Raw genomic sequence first — 9,560 nt, forward strand, 5'->3', positions numbered from 1 at the left:
ATTAAAGTCATTTGATACAGTCATGGCATTCATAACTTGCTGTGTCCTAGAGTGACCTAACATATGTTAGTCTCTTGCTTAAAGAAAGCTTTGTAGCTCAGAATCTTCTCATAGAAGCAAGAGAAGCTGTCAGGATTTCTGTCTGGTGGCCTATAGGCAAAAAGAGCAGCGCAAGCTGTAAGTATTTCAAGACTATCACACGTGGCACAAGCAATACACATTGCATGCATTATTTCCTTCACGGCACGTTGGGCAATTGAACAGAAAAACTGAGTCTGTCATCCTTATCTTTGCCCCACGTTTCAATATAAAATGTGGCATCGAACAAGAATGAAAATTCATAAATGAGTAATTGAAGATCGGGTCGCTTATTTTTGAGTAAACGAATATTTCAGTGCAAACATTGCAGGATACTTTATGTCAGTGGAACCGATCAGATTTGTTTTCGAGAAAGAAATACAGGATTATTTGTTTCATCCATTTTAAATAAAATGACCAGTGTTCACAGTTGACCAGAAGGACGTAATACAGGAAAGTAGGCCATTTGTTTTCATGGCCTGCACGTCCGATTCTATGTAAAAGTAGAGGGAGCCCAAATAAGATGCCGACCATGCCGAAAGGCAGTACAGTTCTGTGTGGAACCTGCGGAGCTCTGGGACACTGGCAAGATGTGTGCCCGCAACCTAAACCTAATTTTTGTTACAAGGGTTATCAAGCCAGCCAATCAAATGAACATTAATGCAACCCCATAAGCGAGTTCTCAACCTTCCTCACTAAACTGCTGGAAAAGATTGCAAGAAAAAGCTAAAACCGGCTCCCCTCCTCTTATGCGAGGAATCAACGATTGAAACAAGAGGAACAGAAGTCACAGCTGTTCTCGTTCATCGACTCGGACTCGATTTCCGACACATCTCCTCGGGCACTACGAATAGTAGCACCTCGTGTACACAGAGAGGAATGTCCAGATCGAGGGGCAGATCCCGATCAGGATTAAGATCGAAGAAAACAGTGAGCTTTGCAGAGGCTGTTAGATACAGCTCTACCTCCTCGTGTTCTTCTAAGGGACCCACACCACAAGTGCCAGAGGAACGCGATGTTGAGAAACTACTCAAGGAAATTGAAAACCTGCAGCAAGTCAACCATGAGTTGCCCAGAAAATGCAAGAACACTCACCAAGCAACTTGTGAGCATGGAAAAGTGCAGGGGCGGAAGTGCTGCGCCATTTTCGTCACGCTGCGCCAATCCGCTCCTGCTGTGCCATCCTGCTCGAAAACCCGTTATTGCGGCGAAGGTGCTCCCAATGGGTCTTTGGTTAAGGTGGCTAGCCATCCTATCTTTGATAGCTTCATGTGCTGCTGTCATCCGCGGCGTGGTGCGCCCAAGCGAGCTCCTGTCACCATCATCATCACCTGGCGTGCTCTCCGTGAGGTTGGTGACGCGCGAACAAATCAGTTTTGCCGTAAGGGCGAAGCAGTGAATGTGATAGCAAGAAATTGGAATGTTATGCGAACTAAGGCTGACAGCTAATTCTTTTGTGTATGGCCTCGCGTAACTCAAGAAAGCGCTAGTATAAGAGAATACGGCCGCTCCAGGGAGCGAAGTAGTTTTCGTGCTTTCTGTCGTCTCAACACGAAGTAAGCGGGCCTAAAGAGGGAAAATCTAGGGACTTTAAGCGGGCCGTTTGCTGATGTCTGCCGAAATAGCGCGCGTGCCAGCGCTAGCGACCGCGCCATTACAATCAAAGTTCGCAGCTGCTGGTCGAGCCATGCAGTTCCCCACCCTCCTCTGGCTGTCTTCATGCTCCTTAGCCCAATGAGAGACGGGCGGGCCGTTTCCTGAGGGGCAACCGACGACAGGTCTCGCACGCGGAGCAATGTTATCGCACGCATCCTTCGTGCGATTGAGATGGCCGGCTTGTTTCATTTCTGCTTCAGGCGCGTTCGTCCTCAGCGCTTGCTTGCTTTTACTCGCGCGTAATCATGCGATGCGCGTTGCGATGTTATCGATTTGGACATTATACAGAAAAAATGTAGGCCGTTTGCGCTAGAGGCTCAAGGCTCAGTCACAGCGGAGCTGGTAGTCTCCTAACTAGTTCCAGCTTGGCTCAATCTCAATTAGGCTCCGTTAGCATAATTGGGACACATGAAACTCAAGTTTCTCGGGTGAGCGTAGTTTGATCACGCACAAGCTAGCCCTAATTAGCCTTAGTATTAATTAATATTAGACTTAATGGGGATTAAATATGATCGACCTTATTAGATGTGACTTAATTAGCCTTGATTGTGCTCGGCCTAATTATGAGATATGATCGACTATGCTTAATTGGATTTAGCTATACTTACTCTGACACAGCTCAATTAGCTCACTTAGGCACATGTAGCTTAATTAGGCCACACGAAACTCAACCATCTTGAGTGGGCTTGGTTCGATCACACACAGTTCAATTAGTCTTTCTTGTGTATGTGTTAATCAGCACTAATTAGACTTGCTTGGGCTTAAAAAGGCTCAACTTGGTCTGTATTATCTCAATTTGGTCTGTATTATCTTCCTGAGCCTGGCTTAACTAGCCTCAATGGGAATTGGACTTGGATTACCCGCTTTCAATGGCTCATACCTGTTCCTGATGATGATACTTTTCTGGTGACGCTAACCGCATAAAGAAAAGCATAACAGATCCGCTGTAAAATGACGGCGACTGCAAAAACCGTCCGAGAGTGTCCATGTAATTGCTGTCGTAATAGAAGTGAACGTTTCACTTCTCTCGGCTTCTCTTTTATACATGTCAGCAGTTGTGTTTTGTCAATGTGAACACTTAAAAAAAATTTCTCGAAGTGTAGTCAGGTTTAGCTAAGCAGCGTATTACTTATCTCCGTTTTCTTCACGGTTCTCACGTCTGCTGCGGCGCGTTGATGATGCGGGCATAAGCATTTTAAATATTTTTATATAGTCTCATTGGGTTTAGAATCAAGGTAACTTTCACTAGCTTATCTTCAGTCTTCAGTTGTTACTCATGTCAGCTGCGGTGCTTTATTAACATGAACGTTTTTCATTTGTCTGAGGTCTTGTCAAGTGTAGCTAAGTGTAAACGTGAAAAGATACACTGACTGAAGAAGTAACACAGTTTACTTGATGTTTCGGCCCCGCATACGGGAGCCTTGTTCACTACAAATCCAAATCCTCGCTTATCTCTTTTCTCCGAGTTATTGCGCTGTCAGCTGGGATGTTTTAGTGATGGGCACACACACACACACACGCACACACACACACACACACACACACACACACACACACACACACACACACACACACACACACACACACACACACACACACACACACACACACACACATAAAGGAAAGAAAATGACTTTCAAGGGCTCGTTTTGCTTTGTTAGACACAATAATAATGAGAACTAACAGACAGTAATGCCAAGGAAAGTATAGGGGATGTTATTTGTAGTAATTAGGATATAAATGTGAAGAAAGTAAAGTGGACGAAAAGATAACTTGCCGCCGGCAGGAAAAGAACCTGCGACCTTCGATTAACGCGTCCGATGCTCTACCACTGAGCTACGGCAGCGGTCATCCCCCCGTCCACTTTCTGGGGTATATATGTGCATTTAAACCTAGGAGTGTTAGTCAGCACCGATCGCAGCCATGGGGGTGAGCGTGGAACACTTTTTCTGCCTGTTGGCATGACGTAGCACGTGATCTTCCTTTTTTACGAGCTGGCAGCTGACCAATAATCCGTCGGATACTACCTGAAGTCATCAAGTCTGCCAGAACGAGACCCTCGCTATGAATGAAGGAAAGGGGATAACTCTTAAGGGCTCGTTTTTCTTTGTTAGACACAATAATAATGAGAACTAACAGACAGTAATGCCAAAGACACTGTCGCAGCCATGACGATGAGTGACTCTTTTTCTGCCTGTTGGCGTCACGGGGAGTCATCTTTTCGTCCACTTTACTTGCTTCACATTTATATCTTAATTAGTACAAATAACATCCCCTATACTTTCCTTGGTAGAACTGTCTGTTCTCATTAATATTGTGTCTAACAAAGAAAAACGAGCCCTTGAAAGTAATTTTCTTCCCTTCATTCATAGCAAGGATCGCGTTCTTGCAGACTTAATGCCTTCAGGTAGTATGCGAGGGATTATTGGTCAGCTGCCAGCTCGTAAAAAAGAAAGATCACGTGCTGCGTGACGCCAACAGACAGAAAAAGAGTGTACCGCACTCACCGCCATGGCTGCGATCGGCGCTGACTAACACTCCTAGGTTTAAATGCACATTCAATGTGTGTGTGTGTGTGTGTGTGTGTGTGTGTGTGTGTGTGTGTGTGTGTGTGTGTGTGTGTGTGTGTGTGTGTGTGTGTGTGTGTGTGTGTGTGCGCGTGTGTGTGTGTGTGTGGTAAGTCTGGTCGGTTCATCAGTGTTAAATGTTCACTAAGAACCATTGGAATTTTTTGGAAATTTCACTTAACAATGATGTTTGACCCTAGAAATGTGCTCCATAAGTAACTTGCATAGTTCCAAAACACACCTTTTGGTGCTCCAAGGCTGCTCCAAAACTCCCCTTTTACTACCCCAAAGCAGCATTATTTCTGCTCCCCGGCCTGCTCTAAAAGACTGAAGCCCGCTTCCACCCCTGAAAGTGACTAGAAGAAAAAAAATTCTGCAGATCCCACATACCATGGAAATCGATGTTATGCGAAGCATGCGCGGGATGGTGACTGTGGCGTAATTTTTCACATTGAGCGAAACATTACGGAACGACGTCAGAGAAATGTGGAAGTGGTATACGCACACTCATATTTGGAAGAGTCGCATATGTATTATGTAACCAGTTGTTTACAGTTGCGTAACGATGCCAACAGCAACATGGCTGTTACCAACACCAGACGCGGTAAGCTGATATGTAATGCTTATATTCTTCAATACTGAATAGCCGAATCCGAACAGTACAAAGAAGGAACACAGATGCACAAGACAGGCGTTACTCGCAATTAAACTTCATTCAGGAAAGTTTCCTTAGATATATTCACAGCCGAGTGGTACGCGCAGGCGCACTGCACGTACGTTACAGTCACAGTTACAGTTGTTATGCTTATACTTGTCCGTTTTATGACGAAGAATGCATGCATGTTTCACGAACCCGTTTGTATGTGTAGAAGGGGTTCTTGACAGTTCTTGAATAAGGTCATCATCACCGTGATGAGTGAGCACCAGCAGCTGGACTGGACTCTTAATGGGATCCGTTCGTGATCGCGGCTACGAACGGTCTAAGTGTAGTGAAGTGCGAGGTATAGTGCAGCTGGTGGAAATCCTGGATGCCTCTTACGAAGAAATGATCTAGGATGCCCCCTGTCGTGGACGTGGCAGCGATGTCTTTTGATGCAATACGAGGAACTTCTGCGCGCCCGGAAGCGCGCGTTGCCGTCGGAACGCTTCCCCAGCTTCGCTGCTCTTCACTCCGCAGCACGTGTTTGTATGAGCATCGGAGAGACAGAAGCGAAAGTTTGGATTGAATGATTTTCAGTCTGCCGACATGTGAACATGTCTGATAGAATGTGTAGGCCATGCATGAGTATCAGCATTGCCCTCCGGCAGTTTCTATGCGCTGTGTATATTTTGTGCGTGTTCGGTCACGCTCAGTATTTTTATGGCAAATAAGTTACAAACTACAATTACTTCAGTCAAAATTGTGATTGATTACACTCACGAATACTTTCTGGGGAAAGTATTTGGTGAATTACTAAAGAATATTAAGGTACATTAACATTGTTTTCCTTGCACTTTTATGTGCAAAGCATTTGTTTGTCAGCTTACAAATGAAAAGTCACATGATGCTGCCTGAAGTGCAGCGGTTCGCATTTAGAAAAATAGCGTGGTTCGGCACTGTCGTGTATTGTAAGTAACAAGGACCTCGCGATCGAGAGCCGAGTATCTTTATAATGACTAACGAAGGCCTCGTAGCAGAAGAGTTGTAGTTGCTTAGCGCCTCTTCGTGATTTCTCGTAAAGCTTGCAGATGAGCTGAATCAGTGGTTGCGTCTTCGCGCGATCCATGGCTCAACCATCTTTCACCAACGTCGCAAACGCTGGGGCCTGGATGGCGACCTTGTAGAACAAAGGTCAGGAGCTGCTGCTCAGACGGGAAAACACATTCAGAGCGAAACGTGCGCGGACGTGCGGCTGCCGCGATCGCCTTCTGCGAATTGCAGTGCACACCTAATACAAGTGCTGCATTAATTAAGACTGTAAATGTGGTTGGTGGTGGAAACGAGCGCAAAGAAGTGAACACCACGCTCGTGTTTCTTCTCTCTCTGTGTTTTTGCTCCCTTCCACCATTTCGGCTCGTGAGTCCTGTGATAAAATAACCAGTAACAATCGATCGATCAGTCACAAAAACAACAAAATAATGATGTAATTGGCAACGTACGGGTGTGGTTACGCATGATTTGAAGTGGTGAAATGGCTGTGTACGTAGTATCTTTTGCCGCACATGTTTATCCAGTGCATTTATGAATGTCAAAAGAACAGGACATGTCTTTTGCCAGGGCTATTCGAGCGGCGGGCAGGGGAATACTTACTGGACCTTGAGCAGACGACCCGCTCTCTGCGTGACCTTGGCAAGAAGGTCAAGACAATTGGTAAGCGAGTCCTGCTATGCTTAATTGTTTTATATATATGCCAGTCTATAAACGGGAGGAACGCCGCCGCATTGTTGGTATTTTAAAAAACAGGCAGATCCTACGCGCTGTGGGCATCGATGTAATGCGAAACAGTCAGCCAGGAAGTGCATACACCACATTGTTTGCCAAATCAAGGCATTCATGTCGTGACGTGTTGTTCGCTATCGCATCTGTGTCATGTATGTATGCATGTACAGTGGTCAACACTTATGTCTAGAACGACGGAACGTCGCGCTCGGAACTGTACGAGTGACACCTGCTGTCGTAAGTAGGTAAGCCACATCTGAGCATGCGTGGCGCCAACGACGCCTCTCGCTTTCATTTTTGATCCTTGCTTATCACCGCGGATGCTGCAACCCTTTTTGACCGCCGAAAGTGCTCTCAACGGTTTAGCGCAAAAAAAAACATACAAGCAAAAAAAATTTCACCTTCTCTTACTAAAGGGGACCATGTGGGGATGCGAAGCAGCGCATGGGTCGACTTAAAGTTCCGTTCATCACGGGCACCTTGCATGTTAACGCGTTCTTGCAAGTGGAGCACACCATGAATTCACTGTAGTTACTGTTACTCGTCCCTAACTCTTGTTGGAGCACGCCACGCGGGTTTATCGTGCGTCTGCAGAATCTCGTTCCCCGACGCCATCACGTGATTGCTGAGAGAGTGTAAGAGGGAGAGGCCACAGCGTCTTACCCAGCCCTTTACACAGGCCCGAACGCGCTAGCGCGTGCCAGCACGCATGGTTTTGTCTGCGTTACGCCAAGCTAGGACAGCATACGGCAGCCCGGGCCCCTAAAGTGCTCTGCACGTATCATCATCAAGGCGGTCGAAGAACAAGAGGAAGAAGACTTCTTCTTGGCGCGCGCGCGCGCTCAGATGGCTATGCTTGGTGGTAGAAAGCGGACGGTCGCCAATGGAGCTATACGGACACAGCCCCGAGAAAAAGGTTCTTCGCATCTAAAAACGAAGCGAACCGTTCACGGCGTCCGATGCAAGGTGTGCTGTGTGCTTATTCTCGGTATCATTTTCCCAGCAGCGGACTTGCGCCTACTTATCAGCTGAATAAAGTTTCGCGTCAGGCTGCTCGGAAGCAGGTGCTTGGCCGCTCCTGCATCTAGCGTTTGGAGCGTGCGTGAGGGAGGCAGGTACTGGAGCCATGCCTAAATGATTGTTATGCGACTTTCGTGACGCTGCAGTACAACGCTGGATGAAAGAAGAGCGGTGACGGGACGCACAATGAGGGTTTCCTCCGCTTGCCTCTGGCCACTCAAGGACCGCGAAACGAGCGTTGGGTTCTGCAGATTTATCATCGACAGTACGAAGGTCGTGCCACCATGAATTGTTAGAAACATTTAAATGACAGGCCTAGACGCAGTGACGCGGGATACGCTCAAGAAATGCTGACCGCCATTTGTGAGGCGATGCTTGAAAAGCTGAAAAGTAATAACTCCAGCAGGACCTCATCTTGTCAAGGCAATGCAAGAAAGCCTCGTGTCGTGTTGCCGTACATTCACGCTCTGAGCCATTCGCGCGATAGACGAGGCCTGAAGACACTGTTTTCAGCTCCTGACAAGGCTTCAACAATGTACCGCCGTGTAAACACTGACAAGCAGAAAGGAACCAGTGGAAAAAAGCACCGTACAAAATACGCGCCATGCCAACAAGCTGTCGTGTATCGTATTCCCTTATCGTGCGGCTGGGCCTATAACGGCCAAACTGGTCGATGCCTTAATGGGCGGACTTGCTCGAGATATGCCTGGTATATCTCGAGCAAGTCTTCGTTGTAACAAAAGGAGACAACCAACTCAACGGGACATAAAGGAGGCCATCGAGATCAAGAAGGCACGTGCGTCAGTGCAGCGTCAGTGGTTCTGACAAGAAAAGAACATTCGCATATCTCTGGAAGGTAAAAACCAGTTCGCGGAAACACCAGGCGCCCATCACTACTGGGTATATGTGGGTGACTGTGCGTGTTAGTTGTGCGTGCGTGCATTTGTTTTGCCGCGCGCATAGAAAAAAAAAAGTTAGCGCAGTGTGCACTAAGTCATGCAAGGCTGGGTCACAGCGGAGCTGGTGAGCACGTTTGAGCTTCTGCTGTTAACCATCTGTACAGAATGCTTGGGCGCCCATTGAGCGCGTGCCGCTTCGTGATGATGACAGTTTTCTATCTACGACACGCCATAAGCCTGCTCAAAGGTTCCTAGGTGGGCTGGTTGGTTCATGTTGATAGACACCGCTGTGTCCTGTGTGTTCGCTGTCCTGTTTTTTGCGCTGTTCTGCAACTTTTCCTGCTATGTTGGCTAAGGGTAGGGTGAGTGCCTACCTTGCGATGCCATGGTTTGTGGCCCCTACAATGCGAATTCATGTTGTATCTATTGCGTGTTTGTTTGTGCAGGTGAAAAGTTCCGGAACTTGAAGGCCTTTTATCGAGAGTGAAGCGGACGGCTCGTCGCTGCTCTGCAACTTGGAAGGCTTTCGTGAACAAAATGAACGGCCATTGCGAACACATGCCTTTGGATTTTATGCGCTATACAGCCCCGTGACCATATGATGATCTTATGTACATATTTAAAAAATAAATTATATAATATTTTTATGCTGCATGCAAATCTTTGTCCACAAATGAGAGCTTATTTCACTGGCAGATTTTCTAACACTAGCCCGGTGTAAAACAATGTGTATCTAGGCAACGGTTCGAAGCATCGTTTAAAGGGGAGCGATCGGAATGCGAAAACAACAGCAAAAAAAAAAAACGGCACAGTCATCAAACACATAAATAAGGTACATGTAGAAAATGACCAGCCATGTCGGCTCGTTCAGGCTTTGCGCACGCCGCGAATTCCTGCGATTTTGGGCGCGCCTTTGCGTTC

At 46.8% G+C, this 9,560-nt stretch overlaps 1 protein-coding gene across 2 annotated transcripts in view; it reads left to right on the forward strand.

The window, feature by feature from the left end:
• LOC119384074 (DENN domain-containing protein 2D) overlaps positions 1–9,220 on the forward strand; it is a 184,981-nt gene extending 175,761 nt beyond the window's left edge. For both annotated transcript variants that reach the window (XM_037652354.2, XM_037652355.2), the window contains exons 16-17: positions 6,559–6,651; positions 9,086–9,220. In XM_037652354.2, coding sequence (XP_037508282.1) covers positions 6,559–6,651; positions 9,086–9,126 — 134 coding nt within the window. In that variant the 3' untranslated portion in view covers positions 9,127–9,220. The remainder of the gene's footprint in view (positions 1–6,558; positions 6,652–9,085) is intronic.
• Positions 9,221–9,560: the final 340 nt, after the last annotated feature.

Source organism: Rhipicephalus sanguineus, chromosome 2 (assembly GCF_013339695.2).
Source record: "Rhipicephalus sanguineus isolate Rsan-2018 chromosome 2, BIME_Rsan_1.4, whole genome shotgun sequence".
Lineage (NCBI taxonomy): Eukaryota > Metazoa > Arthropoda > Arachnida > Ixodida > Ixodidae > Rhipicephalus > Rhipicephalus sanguineus.